The sequence below is a fragment of the Thalassophryne amazonica genome, chromosome 15, assembly GCF_902500255.1.
Source record: "Thalassophryne amazonica chromosome 15, fThaAma1.1, whole genome shotgun sequence".
In the NCBI taxonomy this organism is placed as follows: Eukaryota; Metazoa; Chordata; class Actinopteri; order Batrachoidiformes; family Batrachoididae; genus Thalassophryne; species Thalassophryne amazonica.
In genome coordinates this window covers 27,773,547-27,796,011 of record NC_047117.1, presented here as the reverse complement: position 1 = coordinate 27,796,011, position 22,465 = coordinate 27,773,547, and the positions used below count along the sequence as shown (strand labels likewise).

Sequence of the window (22,465 nt, the reverse complement as noted above, 5' to 3'; positions counted from 1 at the left end):
TTTGTGCTGCAAAGCAGTACAAGGCTTTAGAAATGAAAGAAACTGACAAGCTCGTTTCAGTCTACATGTAACTTCAAAACCACACATATGTGGACAGAGACAGAGAAAGCATGTTGCATGTTTCGCAAGGTTGTGAACTTTTGACCGTGCTATTTGAGTTGTAGAATGTAAGCTCTGTTAATCACAAAATAATGTTTTACTTCATTTCATATATTTAGATTTCTAAAAGTTTTGTTTCGCTCACTGGCGATCACACCTGCTCCTAATTCATCATCTAAGCAAGTGAAGCAAGTGACAGAAGTATCTGTGGGATATTACACAGACAAAACAAGGTTGATTTTTGCATTAATCTGGTGCATCAACCAGATTGTAATGAGTTTGTCCTTATAATAATAATAATAAGTTCCATACAAGTTCCATATAGTGTAGGTGTAGAGGGGGTCTGGTTTGGGAACCACAGAATCTCGTCTCTGCTGTTTGCGGACGATGTGGTTCTGTTGGCTTCGTCAAATCAGGACCTTCAGCGTGCACTGGCGCGGTTTGCAGCCGAGTGTGAAGCGTCCGGGATGAAAATCAGCACCTCCAAATCCAAGGCCATGGTTCTCGAGCGGAAAAAGGTGCTTTGCCCTCTTCAGGTCGGTGGAGTGTCCTTGCCTCAAGTGGAGGAGTTTAAGTATCTTGGGGTCTTGTTCACGAGTGAGGGACGGATGGAGCGTGAGATCGATAAACGGATTGGTGCAGCATCTGCAGTGATGCGGTTGCTGTATCGGACCGTCGTGGTGAAGAGAGAGCTGAGTAGGGGGGCAAAGCTCTCGATTTACCGATCGATCTGCGTTCCGATCCTCACCTATGGTCTTGAGATTTGGCTCATGACCGAAAGAACGAGATCGCAAGTACAAGCGGCCGAGATGAGTTTCCTCCGCAGGGTGGCTGGGTGCTCCCTTAGAGATAGGGTGAGGAGCTCGGTCACTCGGGAGGAGCTCGGAGTCAAGCCGCTGCTCCTCCACGTCGAAAGGAGTCAGTTGAGGTGGCTCGGGCATCTTTTCCGGATGCCCCCTGGACGCCTCGCTGGAGAGGTGTTCTGGGCACGTCCCACTGGGAGGAGGCCCCGGGGAAGATCCAGGACACGCTGGAGGGACTAAATCTCTCGGCTGGCTTGGGAACTCCTTGGGGTTCCCCCGGAGGAGCTGGAGGAGGTGTGTGTGGATCGGGAGGTCTGGGCGGCTTTGCTTGAGCTGCTGCCCCCGTGACCCGACTCCGGATAAAGCGGAAGAAAATGGATGGATGGATGGATGGAATAAGTTCCATATAGTCCCTGAGACCCATTGGAGCCACTAGATTTTGTGAAGTAATTGAGGGTCTTTGACTCCACCTAGATGGGTTTCCAGTTCAATGCAGGTTACTTACCCAGCCAAGAGTGATACCCATGTACAGCCGGGTGACCTGAGACATTGGAATTGAGATGAGATGAGATATACTTTATTGATCTCACAGTGGAGAAATTATGTTTACACTCCAGTTTCCTCAGACAGCAATTAGTCCACAATTATTACTTGTTTACTGTAATAATGGCACACATCAGAATTAAAGACAGCACATACACATTTGACATTATTTATGTGCACTAAGTTTGAAGAAGTCCGTTATCTGAATTGAGGCAAGTGGGTGAAGGTCACGCAGCAACCCTGAGATGCACCACCGTCAGCTTGGGGGGAGGAACTGGGACCAGCAGCAGCTAAAACTGCACCGCCCCCGCAGAAGGGGAAAGGAGTGACGTGAGCAGAAGCCGGAGTGGGGGGTGTTTAATGGGGGGTAGGAGGGGGCGGGGGGAGGTAATGGAGCATGCTTTAGTCCTATGAAAACAGTTTATTGTCTTTGTGAGTTGAGATAAGAAAGAGCCAAATGATCACCAAGGCCAGAAGACATTCCTCTGGAGGAAAACAGTCTGGCAATTTGTCCTTCAGGCTTGATAAGCCCGCCGTATTGTGGTTTGAGCAGTGAAAAACACTTTTTACAGTTCCACTTGAACAACCAAATCCCAATTATGAATTAAGAATATTCCCAATTATGAATTAAGAATATTCCCAATTATGAATTAAGAATATTCACCGGCCTCCGAAATCTTCAACTTCAACTGCAAGGCACGCATCTGCTCTAAGATGTCATCCAGTTTGCATCTGAGTTCAAGAGTCATCGCAGTCTGAGAATGCACTGCCTTGCCAACCTCGTTAATCATGACGGGCAGGCGAGGGGCCGTGGTTCTTGATGCCGCTGTCTTGCCAATTTTCCGGTAGATCAGAGCAGCATATAAGCCAGAAAGTACTAGCCGTGCTACCGTAAGACCATAAATGAATAAATGCTCGACGTCCTCAACAGAGAAAGACACCAAGCATGCAATACGCCAAGACCCCCAAGAGTCGAGAACATAGCCTGCTGGATACATTCCATCTGGGCAGATAGGATCCCCCGGTCCTGACCTTCTTGTAGAAAAAATGGTGTCAGTAGCGTTCAGAGACCAGCTGATCAATTCCATGGTAAATCCAATAGTAGTCCAGTAGATCCAGTATCTAATATAATTTCAGGAATTCACAGTCTGGTGAAGTAGGGACTTGAAGGTTAAAGCAGAGAGCAGAGATAAGGGAGAGTGGAGGAGATGTGACCGCCCTTGTCGGAGTCGCAAGCTGTAATTTAGATGAAGGGTTTTGTAGAAGGACAGACAGGTGGCATGACCTGGAATCAAATACAGGTCCACATATAGATAGGCTAACTCCTGATCTCGCTGAGCTACCAACTCAGTCCTCATTGTTTGCCCTTTTAATTAAGTGAGTTACAAAATGATAGATTTTATTGTTTTTGAGTTGTCGAGTTAACAGATGAGAGGGGATGAACTCATCTGTTAGTGATGGATGTTTTCCTGATATTCCCAGAATGCCATTTTATTTTATTTTTTTATTTGTGGAAAATAGAAGCCAGTCCTCCATGTGCATTTTTTTCTCATGGAAAATGTTCAAAATACTACAAACTCTCATTATTTGTAATTGATATTTCTTTTCACTTTTGATATGGCCATAGCTATAGCTGTATTTGTAGTTTTGTTTGTCTTCTTTGACCAATTACAGGCCATCTAACAAATTTCACATCATCCACACATGCTTTGAAGATTCTGAATGGTTAGGTTGTACCACATAGGCCAGGGGTGGCCAAGTTCGGTCCTCAAGAGACACATTCCTGACACTCTTAGTTGTCTCCCTGCTCCAACACACCTGAATCCAATGAAAGGCTCATTAAAAGTCTGCTAATGAGTCTTTCATTGGAATGTGGCTCTCGAGGACCGAACTTGGCCACCCCTGACATAGGCATTCCCTCGAGACAAAATGGCAGATGATGCTTAAGTGTTGGATTGTGAAGAAGTTGTACTAACGATTGTGTGAAAGTGCCGAAATACAATGTTACTATCCCTTAGCGAGGAGAAGACAGCTGTGATTAAGGGGTACACAACAAATTTAAGTGAGCATAATTGGAAGAAAAGGATAAAAATTGATATTTTCTGTTATCGTGTATATGCAAGAGTGAAACTCCTGCTAGCTGGCTCGTAAAATATAGCTGGCAGGAAGAAAAAAAAAATCAGTATTGTACGTACTGTGCATCCAGAAAGTAGCTTCACTTTTTCCACATTTTACACTGAACAAAACTATAAATGCAACACTTTTTTCGTGAGCTGAAAAAAAGATCTAAAACATTTTGTATATACACAAAAGACCTATTTCTCTCAAATATTGTTCACAAATCTGTCTAAATCTGTTAGTGAGCACTTCTTTGCCGAGATAATCCATCAATCCTCACAGGTGTGGCATATCAAGATGGTGATTACACAGCATGATAATTGCACAGGTGTGCCTGCCTTAGGATCTTTGCATTTAACTCATGAAAAATGGGAGCAAAAACAAAAGTGTTGAGTTTATTTTTTTTCTCAGTGTATGTTGCAAACTTATTTCAAAATGAATTAAATTCATTTTTTTCTCAAAATTCTACACACAATACCCCATAATGACAATGTGAAAAAAGTTTTTTGAGATTTTTGCAAATTTATTAAAAATAATAACAATAAATATAATATGTACATAATTATTCATAGCCTTTGCCATGAAGCTTAAAATTGAGCTCAGGTTCATCCTGTTTCCACCGATCATCTTGGAGATGTTTCTACAGCTTAATTGGAGTCCACCTGGGGTAAATTCAGTTGATTGGATATGATTTGGAAAGACACACACTTGTCTACATATAAGGTCCCACAGTTGACAGTGCATGTCAGAGCACAAACCAAAACATGGAGTTAAAGAAATTGTCTGTAGATCTCTGAGACAGTATCATCTCAAGGCACAAATCTGGGGAAGGTGACTCTTCCGAATGCTGGCCACCCGTCTAAACTGAGCGATTGAGGGAGAAGAGACCTAGTCAGGGAGGTGACCAAGAACCTGATGGTCACTCTGTCAGAGCTCCAGCATTCCTCTGTGGAGAGAGGAGAACCTTGCAGAAAGACAACCATCTCTGCAGCAATCCACCAATCAGGTGTGTATGGTGGAGTGGCCAGACGGAAGCCATTCCTTAGCAAAAGGCACATGGCAGCCTGCCTGGAATTTGCTACAAGACACCTGAAGGACTCTCAAACCATGAGAAACAAAGGTCTCTGGTCTGATGAGACAAAGATTGAACTCTTTGTCGTGAATGCCAGGTGTCATATTTGGAGGAAACCAGGCACCATCCCTACAGTGAACCATCTGCTCCAGAGCGCTCTTGACCTCAGACTGGGGTGACGGTTCATCTTTCAGTGGGACACTGGCCCTAAGCACTCAGCCAAGATATCAAAGGAGTGGCTTCAGGTCAACTCTGAATGTTCTTGAGTGGCCCAGCCAGAGCCCAGACCTGAATCCTGAACATCTCTGGAGAGACCTGAAAATGGCTGTGCACTGATGTTCCCCATCCAACCTGATAGAGCTTGTGAGGTGCTGCAAAGAGCAATAGACTAACTGTCCAAAGATAGGTGCAACAAGGTTGTGGCATTATATTCAAAAAGACTTCAGGCTGTAATTGCTGCCCAAGGTTCATCAACAAAGTATTGAGCAAAGGGTGTGAATACTTATATACAAGTGATTTCTTAATGTTTTAGTTTTAATAAATTAGCAAAACATTTCAAAAAACTTTTTTCATGTTGTCGTTAAGGGGTGTTGTGAGGGAAATTTTGAAGGACAAAATTAATTTACTTCAGTTTGGAATAAGGCTGTAACATAACAAAATGTGGAAAAAGTGAGGAGCCGTGAATACTTTCTGGGTGCACTTGTAAACCAGCTATTTTATAGATAAACTCTGCATCTTATCTTAATCCCTGTGGTGCTGTTATATGACACTAATTTGGATTTATGTGCAGAAACCCTACTGTTTTCCACATGTCTGCTGTCAAACCACCAGCCAGTTTGCATAAATTAATCTTGCATAGCTCAGCATTACGGCATTCAACAGCTTTACTTCCTTATCTACAGCACTTAAACAATGACGGCACTTTGACAAATAGCACATTACTGGAATAAAGGGCTAATGGTGTGAGATATTGGTCCTAAGCACGAGCTTTAAGTACTTGCTCTGTGGCCTTGCATTCAGTGCCGACCCCACAGAGTGAAGAATGGAATCAATTAATGTGAAAGCAGGTTAGAAATGACAAACTGTTCTCCTGTGACACTTGTGTTGAAAACCAATTCAAGACAGAATATGTCTGGTTTGAAAGAGAATATGTCCTCTGATTTTTGCAGATGGTTTTACACAAAAACCCATGAGCTTTTCATAATGTACCATTTGACCCCAGATAACACTTTTTGTGATACTCTTTATTTTGGTAAAGTTCCTCAAAAAATGTATGCTACTGTTGGACTGCATCTACTGTTTTAGCATTAATTTAACAATGCAGTAATGTAGGCAAATAAGCCAGTCAGTGTCTTAGAGTGACGATAATTGCAACAACCCAGTGATAGTAGCTATGTAGAATGTACCGCTACAGTTGAAGGACAGAGAGCAGCACTGTGGTTGAGTAATTTGTTGTGCTTCATAAGTATTGTAGTCTGCATTTGCCATCTCAAAAATGATTTCGGAATTTTCTGACTTGGCCATATTTAAAAATATTGCGTGTCTCAAAAACTCCCTTTTCCCCATCCTTTGGTGATTTAGTCAACACTCAATAAAATTCCTCCCATTGAGTAAACTGAGTTGTGTGTTCTATAAGTATTCAGCTGCACCTACACTGTAAAAAATGACTGTTGTTTTTACAGGGAAACACTGGCAGCTGTGGTTACCAGGGATTTCCTGTAAAAATGCAGCAGCACAGTAGATAACATTACAGACATAATATGTAAATGGATTTACAGTGAATGAACCATGGCTGACTCACATTAAAAAAACTGTTAGATCTACAAACAAGAGCTCTCTTTTTTGTACATTTAACTGCTGTATTGTTTTACAGGAATTCCCTGGTAACCACAGCTGCCAGTGTTTCCCTGTAAAAACAACAGTCTTTTTTTTTACAGTGTATGAAGAATGCTGTTCAGCTTGTCATGAAAATAATGTGAATTCCAACGTAAGTGCAGCTAATGTTTTCCTGCTCATGACTTCACTAATGTTAGCAATGTTTAACAGTGTGTGCAACTCTGAAGGAAGGACAGGCTCACCAGCAGTTATGGGGAAGTAAAGATCTCCATGGACGAATGTGACACTCAGAGCGCAACATTACTAAAAGTTGGGCATTTTGGAAATACATCTATGGGAAAAATGTGGTCACTTTATATTCAGGGTATCGATCTTTAAAACCTAATGCATCTGCAACGGTAAGTGACACTAAATATGCATGAACCAAGTGTGCCTCCCAGGACTGATGTGACCCACCTCTTAGCTTACAATGCTTCATGATGGAGAGACAAAGTGCACTGCATCAGCTTCATACCTGAAGCTGATGCAGTACACTGCAGTCTGCATTTGGAATGCACTCTTTAGCAGGAACAGGCTCACTGATGGCATGAGGGATGCTGGATGACCCCTGCCTGTGGAGTAAATGCCTGCATGGACTTCTCATCAAATGTATCTTTTTTTTTTGTTATGTTGTTTTGAATTAGTGCTCTCTGTTTCTTCTGTTGTGTAAACCTTTGTAAAAACCTTGCAACTGTTAGAATGGTCGAAGCAGTGGGTCATCCCTCTGAGTCTGGTCTGCTTGAGGTTTCTTCCTCAAAATCAAAAGGTGGAGTTTTTCCTTACCACTGTCCACTGTGTGCTTGCTCTAGGGCAGGGGTGGCCAAGTTTGGTCCTCGAGAGCCACATTCCTGACACTCTTAGTTGTCTTCCTGCTCCAACACACCTGAATCCAATGAAATACTTGTTAGCAGACTTTTAATGAGCCTTTCATTGGATTCAGGTGTGTTGGAGCAGGGAGACAACTAAGAGTGTCAGGAATGTGGCTCTCGAGGACCGAACTTGGCCACCCCTGCTCTAGGGGTTGGTAAGGTTAGACCTTACTTTTGTGAAGCGCCTAGAGGCAGCTTTGCCTCTTTTTACTCAAAGAGCCATTGGGGCACACTTGCCCTAAATATTTATATTTTGTGATTTGATATTTGCAGACATTTGTTCTTTTGCATTTACCATATTTGCGCATCTGAGCGCTCTGGGCGTTACGCGCAAAATTCTGCTTGAAGTGGGGTTGGCCGTTTGCGCAAATGGACAAATATTATTTTGCCAAAACCTTTCAGGTCCCCCACCCCATGGCTCACTTTCATCACTGTTTATTAGTCACCATGATCCCGGCGTTCCTGATGCATTTTAGACAATAGTCACTGGTGGCACCCCTTCCACCGCGCTGCCAGTGGCTCTTGTCTAAAATGCATAGGAGTGTCATCTCTTAGTACTCTATTCTCTTTGATATTACTCTTAGGTTAGTGTAGTGGAACCATGGAAATGCTTTCAAAAGTTACCATTTGACAGTTTTGCAACCAGTTACCAGTACAGTTTAAAGCATAGATCTCTGCTAACACAGAGATCTATGCCTAACGTTACTATGATATGCATGTACAGTTCTGCCAAAGAAATGCTTCAAGAATTAATATTAGGGATGTGTTATGATGTACAGTGCATCATGTTGTGGGGATGTTTTTCAGCGTCAGTTACTGGGAGACTAGTCATGATTGAGGGAAAGATGAATGCAGCAATGTATAGAGACATCCTGGGTGAAAACCTGCTCCAGAGCGCTCTTGATCTCAGACTGGGGTGACAGTTCATCTTTCAGCAGGACAATGATCTTAAGCACACAGCCAAGATATCAAAGGAATGGCTTCAGGACAACTCTGTGAATGTCCTTGAGTGGCCCAGCCAGAGCCCAGACCTGAATCCAATTGAACATCTCTGGAGAGATCTGAAAATGGCTGTGCACCGACGCTCCCCATCCAACCTGATGGACCTTGAGAGGTGCTACAAAGAGGAGTGGGCAAAACTGCCCAAAGATAGGTGCGCCAAAAAGACTTGAGGTGCTATAATCGCTGCCAGAGGTGTATCAACAAAGTATTGAGCAAAGGGTGTGAATACGTATGTACATGTGATTTCTTAGTTTTTTTATTTTTCATAAATTTACAAAAATTTAAAAACAAAAAAATTTTTGTCATTATGGGGTGTTGTGAGTAGAATTTTGAGTGAAAAAATAATTTACTCCTTTGTGAAATAAGGCTGTAAGATAACAAAATGTGGAAAAAGTGAAGTGCTGTGAATACTTTCTGGACGTGCTGTACGCAATGCACCTTGGTGATTGTTTCCACTTATGAGCCAATCAGCCATACCCATTTTAAAGCCAACTGAAAATGGGGTCTATGTCAGTGTCCACACCTCCAGTACATGGAACTGCAACTGTACATTTTTTTTCCTGCAGTTTCATATTTAGGAACCACAGAGAAAAGTGACACATTACATGGCCTATTTAAACAAGTGATGGACTAGAGGTCTGTAAAAGGTGTTTTACTGCCTCTCACGCAGTGCAGCTCAACCTTCACCCTCCTTCCCACCCACAGATGGTTTGATCAAACAAATTCCTGTTTACTGGTGTATATGTGCTTATGTAATACTGTCAGTTTCATTGTTCCTGAAAAAAATCCAACAAAAAAAAAACCTTTGTAGAATTATTTGATGTAGCTGCGAAACTTGATGATAATGATTTTGCTGTAATCATTGTGACTACAGAGATAACATCCAGAGTTTAAATATCGTCTTTGTTTTAAGGACGGCATGAAATAGCATTTTTTTTATTTCATTAAGGTAATGTAGTTCCTGATTAAAGTGGATGCTGGCTCGAGGCATAAAGCAGTGACTGATCGTTGTAATGAAATGCAAGCTAAGGAGAGACATGCCGTTTCATTTGACAGAATGAGAACACGGTGGGATTACTTTAAAAATGTGATGACTTTGTATGCAGGGTTAATCTTTCACTGTTTTTTTTCTAGAAAAGTCACAAACCTCTGGAAGTCCAAGTGTCCATGGCTTCTATTTTCCTTTTAAGTCCCATTCACACTGTCACAGACATGCATTTTGGAAGGTCACGATCTATAATTGTAACAAAACAGCATGTGAAGATCACAGTTGAGCGCACTAACTCCCCAGAAAATAGCAAGGAGACTTGAATTTGGTAGGTGGTTAACTGGAGATGAATGATTTGTTTCTTCGGAAACTTCAGACAAAGAGGTTACATTGATCACATGGTGTAAAAGATAAAGGGTTAAAACATAAAAATGGAAAGACTGAACTAAAAACTGTGCATTGGGAAGACAAATTACACGCTTCAGCCACATGGTCATGCAGAAAATGTCTGGTCATATTGATTGATTTTTCTGTGCTGTCAAAATGCTTTTGGGTAGATTTTTTTTTTTTTTGAGGCGCCCTATATTACTCACCTCATGCATGGTCAGTAGATACCCTAAAGACCGGCCAAGGTTTGATTAGTTAGCTTGTCTTTTGTATTTTCAAAACTTAAATGCGAGAAGCTATCCTGGTACGGATTGTGTCATCCTGACCAGTCTCTCCGAAGTTTCCGCTGGAATGTATCCACTGGGCACAGTCCTGTATCTGAACAAAAGGCATTCAGTCTTTGATCACTCTAGTTGAGAAGAAGTGGATGCATTAGCCCCTGGCTTCTAGTGTTTGCTGCTTTTTGTTGCCTCTGGTTCTGTCTATCTGTGATGCCGTAAAAATGAGCTTGTCCTTTCAGATGGAGCATCTGGTGCCAAGTTTAAGTCAGTCAATGTCGTTCATTCATTTAAGGTTTCGTATCAGTGCAAGTGAGAACGTGGCATCAGTATTAAGTTCATGTTTTGAGCTTGTGTGTCATTGTGTTTCAGGAGCACATGATCCTGTGCCGCTTTGCAGACCAAACAGCTGTACAGCTTCCTCCTGAAAGGCGACATATAGGTACTGTGCCACTGATTCTTGTTTTCACCACTGCTTTTGTTTGTTTGTCGGATTGTGAACAGCCTGGAGCCTACAGTTTTTCATATATCAGTATGAAATTTTTACTGAAGATTCATATCCTGATAGGCAAGAACTGATTAAATTTTCAGGGTCAAAGTCAGAAACAACCTCTAAATTTAACACTGAACAAATTTTTTAAAATTCATAACTCTGTCAAAAAATATCAACTTTCTTTCATATTTGAGACCGTTATGTAGGATGGTATCCTTTTTCGACTGGTCCAGATGTGAATCCAAATTACAGATTTTCTGGCCATTTAAATTTAACATTGAAGACCCCAATTAATGTATGCAGTTGTATGTAAAGGTTTGGGCACCCCTGATGATTTCCATGATGTTCGTTTATAAATCATTGTGTGTTTGGATCAGCAATTTCAGTTAAATATATCATATAGCAAACAAACAGTGATATTTGAGAAGTGAAATGAAGTTTGTAGGATTTACAGAAAGTGTGCAATAATTCTTTAAACAAAATTAGGCAGGTGCATAAATTTGACCACCCCAACAGAAAAAATACATCAATATTTATTAGATCCTCCTTTTGCAGAAATAACAGCCTCTAAACACTTCCTATAGCTTCCAATGAGAGTCTGGATTCTGGTTGAAGGTATTTTGGACCATTCGTCTTTACAAAACATCTCCAGTTCAGTCAGGTTTGTTGGTTTCCGGGCATGGATAGCCCGCTTAAAATCACACCACAGATTTTCAATAAAATTCAGGTCTGAGATGACCATTCCAGAATGTTGTACTTGTTCCACTGCATGAATGCCTTAGTAGAATTTGAGCAGTGTTTAGGGTCATTGTCTTGTTGAAAGCTCCAGCCCCGGCGCAACTTCAACTTTGTCACTGATTCATGAACATTGTTCTCAAGAATCTGCTGATATTGACTGGAACCCATGTGACCCTTAACCTTAACAAGATTCCCAGTACCTGCACTGGCCACACAGCATGATGGAACCACCTCCAAATTGTACTGTAGGTAGCAAGTGTTTTTCTTGGAATGCTGTGTTCATTTTCCGCCATGCATACCGCCCCTTGTTATGTCCAAATTGTTGTGTGGGCCGCTGAAGAGGAGGTAGTGCTGGCCCACCACCACCAGATGGCGCCCTGCTTGGAGAGCGGGCTTCAAGCACGAGAGGGCGTCTGAGCCGCTGGGAGTGACAGCTGTCACTTATCAGCACCAGCTGTCACTCATTCAACTCTTCACCATAAAAGCCGGACTGCAACTCCACCTCCCCGCCGAGAAATCAGCTACCAATCGAGGTAACCTTCTCTGCGATTGATACTGAAACTAAAACATTGTTCTGTGTGCAGCCGTGTTCCTGCGGGCTCTGTCTGAAGCTGGATTGGCGGACAGTGGGAGGGCGACGTTCTTCGCCTCTCACTCCATCCAGGAAAGAGATCAACAGGAGCTGCACGGGTGAAATTGTTTCTGGAGGTGGAGGTTCTCCCTCCCGGAGGAACTACTCAAGGGACGATTACTGGGTGTGTCTTCACACACCCATCATTAACTGTTTCTGTTTCTGCCAGCAGTACCTGGTCTGACAGCTGGAGACGGTGGCCACCTGGGACTCGGGACTTGGCGGCTCAGGTGTTCTTCAGATCCGCTGGCGGTGGAAGCCGTGTGGGATCCAGCTCTTCTTTGGACAGACGTCTTCTATCCTCGAGCCTGCCCACACGTCACCTTGTATACGATTGACTGTACTCCTCTATTGTTATTGTCTGTATTCTGTTGTGCAATTCACAACATTAAATTGTTACTTTTTGGCTCATCCATTGTCCGTTCATTAACGCCCCCTGTTGTGGGTCCATGTCACTACACCTTCCCAACACAAATAACTCAATTATACTTTCATCAGTCCACAGCACCTTATTCCTTAATGAAGCTGGCTTGTACAAATGTGCTTTAGCATGCATCAAGGGACTCAGTGGCTTCCTCTGCATTACTCTCCAATACAGCACCTCCTTGTGCAAAGTGTGCTGTGTAGTTGAACGATGCACAGATACACTGTCTGCAACAAGATCATGCTGTAGGTCTTTGGAGCAGGTCTGAGTTGACTATGACTGTTCTCACCATCCTTCGCTTCAGCTTATCTGAGATTTTTCTTGGCCTGACACTTCGGGCCGTAACTAGTACTGTGCCTGCGGTCTTCCATTTCCTCACTATGTTCCTCACAGTGGAAAGTGACAACTGAAATCTCTGAGAGAGGTTTTTGTATGCTTCCCCTAAACCATGATGTTGAACAGTCTTTGTTTTCAGGTCATTTGAGAGTTGTTTAGAGGCTCCCGTGGTGCCACTCATTAGAAGAGATGCAAAGAGGGGAAACATTTGCAAATGGCCACCTTAAATACCCTTTCTCATGATTGGATTCACCTGTGTAAGGAGGTCAAGGGTCAATGAGCTTACCAAACCAATTTTATGTTCCAATAATTAGTGCTAAATGTATTCAAATCAATAAAATGACAAGGGTGACCAAATGTATTCACCTGTCCAATTTTATTTAAATAATGATTGCACACTTTCTGTAAATACTAGAAACTTCATTTCACTTCTCAAATATCAGTGTGTTTGCCTGCTATATGATATATTTAATTGAAATTTCTGATCCAGACAACCAATGATTTATAAAGGAAAATCGTGAAACTTGTCAGGGGTGCCCAAACGTTTGCATACAACTGTATTTAACATTATATTTTAATCAAACATGTCCCAATCACTCTCATATTTGAAAGTAAGGTGCACACTGGCACCCACTATCACCTGAAAAAATTTAATCCGGATCTGATCCGGATTGTGGATTTTGTGGACATTTGAATTTGATATTGAAAAGCCCATTTAGTGTATATTTTGCGTTATATCTCAATCAAAAGTGCCTCATTCACTCTCACTTTTCTGTTATGGATTTACCTACACCACCATAATTGGATGTAGGTTCCAGTTTTCTTCCTGTTTGTCTGTCTTCCAGTTATCAGTCGGAAACCAAGTGCCAAAAAGCAATGACAAATTGTGCATAGCAGAGATAATTAATGTTCTGTGAAAATTATCTGAAACAGAATTCAGAAACTGAAAAAGTTGGCTAAAAAAACTGACATCACAAAAATCTTTGATTCAGTTGCATAAACTAAATACATACTCCTGACATTTTATCACATCAAATTTATCTTATGAAAAGAAACTTCTAACAGGACTTTGACCGTGAAATTTTTTTTCCAGTTATAATTTTGTGGAATTGGAAACTAGTGTTGGTGGAGGGTTGCACTCTATGTGCGCAGGGCTCTAGTTTAGCAAAGTAACCCGTTAATTATTATTTTTCTTCTCATTTGGATTGTTTACAATCAAACCAATAAATTATGGAGCCACAGCCACATTTTACCCACTCTGATTTTGAAATATGCAGCCTTGCCATGCGAATGTTACAGTACTAGTTACTACCACCAATGACATATTGCTTTCAGTGCTGTTTGTATGTTTGTCTGTCAGCAAGATTAGTAAACAAAAAACAGAACCCTTTAACTTTTGCACTAGATTCAGATGAAGGAGTGGATACAGGATCTTTTTAACTTTCTTTAATATCGCAAGATGTGGCAGTTTTTTATATTTTTATCACTTCCTTAGATTAATACATAAACCATCATGAAAAATCAGATCTTCACATTCTGAGACTTTTCAATAATATATTTAATTTGGTGCAGATGCCTATAAAGCTCTGGATTTTTTTACTTTAAATATTCATTTTACGGGAGTGCAGTGGGTGAATTTATGTTAGCAAATTGGCCTTGAAACCTGCCACTCCATTTTTCAAATTCTGTGAACATACAGACAGTATATTTATGTCTGATGGATTGAACACAACAGAATGATTCAACATAGATGATATGAACTAGCCCATTTTGATCATTTTAGAGAGGTCTCACATTGCCAGTTTTTGATACCAGATTGCCTGTTGTACCAAGAAAAACACAAAAAGAAAACACTTGAAAGCTGGTATATTCCCTGGTAAAGGTAGCAGGTAGCAGTGTAGAACATCGTGAGCAATCGGGAAAGATTTAAACATGTTTAAAAATATTTGTGACATTGGGATAAATTGTGATCCATGCATCATGAATAATCAGATTTGACTGGTGCAGATCAGGGGTACTGGTGCACAAAAGTAGGTGAAAGAGGACAATCTGGTAAAATATGCTGTATTTGGGATCTACCATTCTCTGATCACAAGCCTTCTTCTGATGCTCCTCTGCCACAGGAATCCCATGAAAAGCATGTCACTCTCTTCAGCAGAAGACATTTTTGAAATGTTAGACATTTTAGCATTTTGAATAAGCATGGGGAAAAACTTGGAAGTAGCGAAATGGGAATTACATGTACTCGGGTGTACTCAACAATAATTAGTTATACTTGTGTGAAAACAGATGTAAAATAGTGGGTAATACAAATTTTGCTTGCTGTTTTTTTTTTTTTTAAAGTAGGCATGATTTCCTTAATTTTGATATTGCGATGGAAATTGGGGCAAAAATCGGTAATGGGAGACTGCCCTTACTTGCCCTCAATATTGGTGTGGAAGCCAGCTTTCAGATCAGTGATCTCATTCCACAAAGGGAAGTACAGCATGAGGAGATGCCTATATTGTTCTTCTCCCTCAGATTTCTCTTGATGAAACGTGGTTGAAATATGTGCTTGAATGTTGGCAGAGGTAGGTGCTCTTGGAGCACCTGTTGTTTGATTTGTGGATATCATGAAGAACATTAGCCTTACACCTTTACCTAACCAGATACGATTGTACATATTGATGTCATGAATGTGTTCTGTAGTCCCCTTGTAGTTTATTAATACATGTATGGGAACAGTGTGACAAAATGGTAGCAGCGAACAGCTGTCAGATCAGTGGTGTCGGCTTTTGAGCCAGTTTTGTCAGAGCGAATCCTTCAGGCCTTCAGTGTGCAGTGTTTCATTATGAGGCCTCTCTTTGCCTCGATGGCTTTTCAGCTTATCAAAGCTGCTCTGAGACTCTGACAAGGCTCGTCATTGCCTCATCAGTCTGAAGCCCTTTCATATGTACCTGACATCGACTGTCACAGCGCTGTCTGCTCAATATCTGTTAACCTGGATAAACCTCCCCCGCCACTATTTTCTAAACATGTTTGATCTCATCTCTCCAGCATCTGCCAGCATCTACCAGGCTGTCAGTGACCATTCAGCCAGCTTAGATAAAATTTTTCTGCTACTTGTGAAACTGCAAATATTTCAATCACATATAATGTGTGATTCAAGGAAACTATGCACAGTGGTGACGTACTGTCTGAAGCTGTGCATAATAGAAAATAATTGTGGTCTGACCTCAACAAAGGCAGATAATTATACTTTTGTATTTAATTGCTGCATCATATAATACTGACATTGTGTAAGCACAACTGTCGCAACTGCTTTATAGATTTTGACGAAACCACAATGGTAGCACACCATATGAAGATGCGCATGAAAGAGAACAATTTCTCTTAGACGTCTCTAACGGGAGATAATTAGACTTGAGGCTTTTTTAATTAATTGTATTTGTCATTTTAATAGACTCTTTAATAAAGGATTTCATCACAAAACATTTGCTACCACCAGTTACAACCCCAGATCAGAAAACGCTGGCACAATAAGAAAAAAGCAAATAAAAAAATGTTCCTTACATTTTCTTTGACTTCTGTTACATTGCACTTGTTACACCCCCTCACACTAGAGGCGGAATGAGCCGGAATGCCATCGGATGAAAATTTATCATATATTCTGGAACAGTTGAAGTGCATTCTAAAACCCCTGACTGCATACTGAGTGTATTCCAAACAGTCGGACCCATTCCTGTGGCCAACCCGAATGTTCTGTTCATGCTCAAAACATTCAAGGTGCAGTCGAAGTAGAGAAATATAGAACGCCATTTGAAGTGTATTCTGACTGCATAATACCCCCGTCACACATAGCCAGAATCAAGCAGACTGGCGTCAGGATTATGAATCAGCTCACATCCGAAAAATGTTGGATTTCAGTTCCAAAACGTACTGACAGCCATCTGTGGAATTCCACATAGTTGGTCAAAATCTGCCAGCGGCCCTGAGTGTGGTGCACATGTTCAAAACCCTCCGGGCACTGTTGAGATGGGACACCTATCCAACGGCGGTTCATGTGTAATCTGAGGACAATCTAACTGCAAGTTACATATTCCGATGGTAGCAAAATGGGATCCAAAATGATTTGAGCACATACGAGGGAACCTCAAGATGGGTCTGGCACGGTATGCCTACCGACATGACCTACATGTGCCACGTATAATAATGTCCACCCCCAGAGCACAAAGGAACTGTTGAAATGTACAGTAGTGTTCAGAACAATAGTAGTGCTACGTGACTAAAAAGATTAATCCAGGTTTTGAGTATATTTCTTATTGTTACATGGGAAACGAGGTACCAGTAGATTCAGTAGATTCTCACAAATCCAACAAGACCAAGCATTCATGATATGCACACTCTTAAGGCTATGAAATTGGGCTATTAGTAAAAAAAAAAAAAGTAGAAAAGGGGGCGTTCACAATAATAGTAGCAGCTGCTGTTGACGCTACAAACTCAAAACTATTATGTTGAAACTGCTTTTTTAGCAATCCTGTCAATCACTAAACTAGTATTTAGTTGTATAACCACAGTTTTTCATGATTTCTTCACATCTTCGAGGCATTAATTTTGTTGGTTTGGAACCAAGAGTTTACTTGTTTACTAGTGTGTTTGGGGTCATTGTCTTGTTGAAACACCCATTTCAAGGGCATGTCCTCTTCACATAAGGCAACATGACCTCTTCAAGTATTTTGACATATCCAAACTGACCCATGAAAGCTGGTATGCGATATATAGGCCCAACACCATAGTAGGAGAAACATGCCCATATCATGATGCTTGCACCACCATGCTTCACTGTCTTCACTGTGAACTGTGTCTTGAATTCAGAGTTTGGGGGTCGTCTCACAAACTGTCTGTGGCCCTTGGACCCAAAAAGAACAGTTTTACTCTCATCAGTCCACAAAATATTCCTCCATTTCTCTTTAGGCCAGTTGATGTGTTCTTTGGCAAATTGTAACCTCTTCTGCACATGTCTTTTCTTTAACAGAGGGACTTTGCGGGGGATTCTTGCAAATAAATTAGCTTCACACAGGCGTCTTCTAACTGTCACAGCACTTACAGGTAACTCCAGCCTGTCTTTGATCATCCTGGAGCTGATCAATGGGTGAGCCTTTGCCATTCTGGTTATTCTTCTATCCATTTTGATGGTTGTTTTCCGTTTTCTTCCACGCGTCTCTGGTTTTTTGTCCATTTTAAAGCATTGGAGATCATTGTAGATGAACAGCCTGTAATTTTTTGCACCTGCGTATAAGTTTTCCTATCTCCAATCAACTTTTTAATCAAACTACGCTGTTCTTCTGAACAGTGTCTTGAATGTCCCATTTTCCTCAGGCTTTCAAAGTGAAAGGCATGTTCAACAGGTGCTGGTTTCATCCTTAAATAGGGGACACCTGATTCACACCTGTTTGTTCCACAAAATTGGCGAACTTACTGACTGAATGCCACACTACTATTATTGTGAAAACCCCCTTTTCTACTTTTTTACTAATAGCCCAATTTCATAGCCTTAAGAGTGTGCATATCATGAATGCTTGGTCTTGTTGGATTTGTGAGAATCTACTGGTACCTTGTTTTCCATGTAACAATAAGAAATATACTCAAAACCTGGAATAATCTTTTTAGTCACATAGCACTACTATTATTCTGAACACTACTGTATGTGGCATGCTTCATCATGATAATTATTATGAATTATTATCATCTACAGTGAATGTGAACAGCAGCTAGCAAACTGAAAGCACCGTGCGCAACCACGCACACGCCACCGCAAATCTGAACAGGTTGTTATATCCACAATAGACCTTACAGTACAGATATTGGTCTATTCCTTCTCATCGACGACGTAAATAATATGAACTGTTCTCTCCATCATAACACGGGCAGCTGTGCCTCTCTGTGGTGCACAGTAACGCATCAGGCTCATAGCTGAACAGTTCTCATACTGTAATAAATGATCAACTTCTAACTCTGTAGGAGATCTGTCATGGAACTGTTGGGCCAGGCCGGTATACCATTAATAAGCATGAATCTCACCTCCAACAGCGGTCCAGGAGTGTTTCACAGCGCTAACATGGACGTGAAGCCGAGACAGCAACCTGCAGTTAAAATCCTCTCACCCAAAATAAAAAAATAATCCCATGTGGTAATCCAACCATCACAGTGTCCAGAGTTGCGTTGTGCTCCTGAAATGGGCAAACAAGATAAAAGAAAGTTCCCTGGAAAGGTGCTGCATCTGATAGGGGACAGCATGGCTTATTGCCAGCAAACTTTGAGCGAAGCTGCCCAGTGGCAGGTGTGCATGTTTAGTGGCCCCTGCAGCGTTATGCATATATACATACACACACACACATGCACACACACACACACACGGCTGAATGTTAATTGCAGCCCCACGTGTGTGCGCAGAGTGCACGTGCACCATGCGCACGTGCGCGTGAGAAACACAGCGCTCCAGTCCTGTGTTTGCCGTCCAGACATTTGGACACCTGCAGCACCTTTTATGTCTATCTGACAGCAGTCTGTATCGTTCACCTGTTGTATACATGATCTTTGGATGCCATCGTGCAGGTGTGGACGAGGTACACCAGATACATTCTGACAGGGATGACCATGCCTCTTTTCCTCCAGACTGTGTCGGATTATGGCAATACTTGCCTTGTCGGGAATGGTTCCTCCACATTCTTGCTATGTGTGATGGGGGCTTAAATATTTCTATGGCATCCCAACAGCATTCAAAACATTCTGATCACGTTCAAGGGAAATATCGGAATGGTCAGCCACTTCAAATCCTGCCAGAATGTCATGAATGCGCCACAGTGCACCTCGATTGCCTTCCAACCAGACCTCATGTCACAATCAGACCGCACTTGTATGGCATTCGAAGTGCATTCTTAATATTCTTATTGCATTCTAACAGCATTCTAGATTTTCCTACTATGTTCCAACTACATTTGAACTGCATTTGAAAGCTAATACCCACAGAATGTGCAAGCATCATTCAAGTCGGGTTTGAAGCACATTCTGCATATTCAAACGCCATTCTTATGGTGCCTTGACATTTGCACGAATTTGTCCTACGCACTTGCACGCATTCTGCCATTCAGGAGAGTAAACTCATCAAAAACTGTTGTAAACCGTTGTAAACTGTTTGCAGCTTCATCCAAGTGTGCAAAAAAATTTTTGAAATGTTCAGAATCTGTCACGCATTAATTATGTGAACTTCACATGAACATTGCACAAACAATTAAAAAAACACTGTGTGAGTGCAAGTGATTGCGTCAGCGCACCGCATCACAGCGCAGCTCATCTGAACAATTATAACGAAATATTAAATCTAACATAAACATACTTTTACAGCTGCTCATGAGAAGGAATGTACATGCAATTGTTTTACCAAACACCAAACTCTGAGAGAAAATTATTATTGTGCTCCAAAATAATTATTTTATATATGCAATGTCCAGTGGCACAAAACGCGGCATCCAGATGGGAACACAGCGAACAAAGTGCACGGGAGTGCAGAGCCAAAACGCGTGCAAGTGTCAAGGCATATTTACAAAGGTGTAAAAATGTCTGTTCGACAGTCCCTTCCGAATCTAGGACAACTTTGATTTACTTTTTTCCATTCCGACTGATTTTGTGTGATTCCTGCTAATTCCAAATAAGCGTGACTGGGGGTATTATATTGGCTGTGGTCAACTTAATTTCACTTGTTAATATTCATCCATTCAAAAAAAAAAGTTGAGATGGGGTAAATTTATTAATTAAAATGTAAAATCTTGTTTCTATTCAGTGTACGCGAGTTTCATTCAGTATTGTCTGTTTTCTTTTTTTACCAATTTAGGTAAGCAGTGTATGGGCCTTGTAGACTTGGACCGCTCATGGGCAGGAGAGGCTCATGGGTACTCAGTGCGGGTGATGACGATGGAGCCTGAGAGCTGCTCGCCAAAGAACAACATGTTGGTTGGATGTCTGCTGCAGAAGAGTGCGCTGGAGGACGGTGTGAACAAAGTAGAAATACCGGCACGTAATCAGGACAACGAGGGGCCATTTACAGCGCAGAAGGTTCAGATTAGTTAAGGTTTGATGATTTTGTCATGTTAACTATTTCATGAGCTATTTTTTTTTATATCAAGTCCTCGATGTATTTAAAAAAAAAATTATTCTTGAAAATAAAAAGGGTAACAGGCTAACTGCTGTGTGTAGAAACATGTTTTCTAAAAGCTTCATCTCCACTTCTGTAACTTTTCTTAATTGAACTATTTAGAAACTAGAAGCACTCAGAGAGTGCAAACCTCCGTCAAGGCCATGGGGTCACTGACGCCATAACATCTACACGCCGTGGAATCATTGAACCTAAAAAAGTCTAACAATGATGTTTGCTCAGTAGTAAAAAAAAAGTTTCATCTGCTGTGACTAGATAGCATGTATCCTTTGCACTTGGCATCACAGTTTATTGCAACTTGCACCTTTCCCAGAAGCTACTGTCATCTGAGCACTGATATTGATATTGCATGTGCTTATAGACAAAAAGAAATAAGATACAAAATTCAATTTATTATTCAACTAAACTGCAAATATATGAATTTTTTAACATTTATGAAACACTTCTCTAAACAAGGCCATAGGGTCACTGACCCTAAAGAGATTCCCTCCTTGGCACAGTGATATTTCTTTTTGTCTTTCTCTAAAATTGTATATAATAATCATTCGATTATTAATATATAACCAACAATAAATTTAAGAAATATTACAATTTGAAAACAAATGCACCCGAACGTGATGACAGCGGCAACTGCTTAATGCTAACTTTGAACTTTGAAAATGCCATAGACATGCTAACGCGTTAGCATAGGGATCCGGATCGTGATCCGGTTCACCACTGAAATTTAATTACTTGTTCCTCTTGTCATTTTCAACCACTCCACAAAATTTCATCAAAATCCGTTCAAAACTTTTTGAGTTATCCTGCTGACAGACAGACAAACAAACAAACGCGACCAAAAACATAACCTCCTTGGCGGAGGTTACAAAATAATAACATTAAAAAAATGCTAAATTCTCACACCAGCTGCTATGGTGCATTTGTGTTTTTGCCTAAACTGTGTGATTTAGCTGTATGCGTAAACAGAAGCAGCAGGAATTATGCATCCACAATGCAAATGAAGCAGATGAAACTTTAGCCTGCTGTTTTTATAAATAGTCTGTGTGCGGCAGCCTTGGAAGGCTGCTTCATCTGTTGCAGGTATTAGCAAAAGTAAGAAAAATCGACCATACTTGAGGATGAGAAGCACAATTATCACCAAGCGCGGCCTTGTGCGTCTTTGTAATGTGGTTGAAGAAAGCCAGAACTGGATTGAAAGTGTGATAGGTAGAATATGTGTCACTGTTCTGTAGAAAGACTGATTATCCCTCATAAAGAATGAATGTGACGTCGGTGCACATCCCCACAACACGTTCAGCAGCAATGAATATTTTATGAAGCTGGCAAAAAGGTCAGCGTGCTTGATTAGATGCGCGATGTTCAGAATCTGGTCTCTGAAAAACACACAACACGTGCTCTGCTTTCACTCCAGCACACAATAGAGATGCAAGAGACTCCCGAGCTTTTATTCTCAGGAGGAAAACCACTCGACTGTTTCTCTGAAACAACCTGCATTGTCGGCGTTATACTGCAGGTGCATGAGAAATTTTGGGAAGTTGCCAGAGGGCCAGTTTTCAGTCTGAAGGTATTTTCAACATCAAGCTGATTTGAATTCAAGCAACGGAGTCAATCTATCCTG

General features: G+C 41.3%; 1 protein-coding gene across 2 annotated transcripts in view; it reads left to right on the top strand.

Annotated features, from left to right (window-relative positions):
• gstcd (glutathione S-transferase, C-terminal domain containing) overlaps positions 1 to 20,790 on the top strand; it is a 269,292-nt gene extending 248,502 nt beyond the window's left edge. Inside the window, exons 9-10 of one of the 2 annotated variants that reach the window (XR_004565227.1) lie at positions 10,407 to 10,476; positions 20,527 to 20,606. Coding sequence is in view for 1 of the 2 variants with exons in the window: in XM_034188250.1 (XP_034044141.1) it covers positions 10,407 to 10,476; positions 20,527 to 20,762 (306 nt within the window). In the remaining variant the exon portion in view is untranslated. Of the gene's footprint in view, positions 1 to 10,406; positions 10,477 to 20,526 lie in introns of both variants that reach the window. The other variant, XM_034188250.1, reaches the window with a different exon arrangement.
• Positions 20,791 to 22,465: the final 1,675 nt, after the last annotated feature.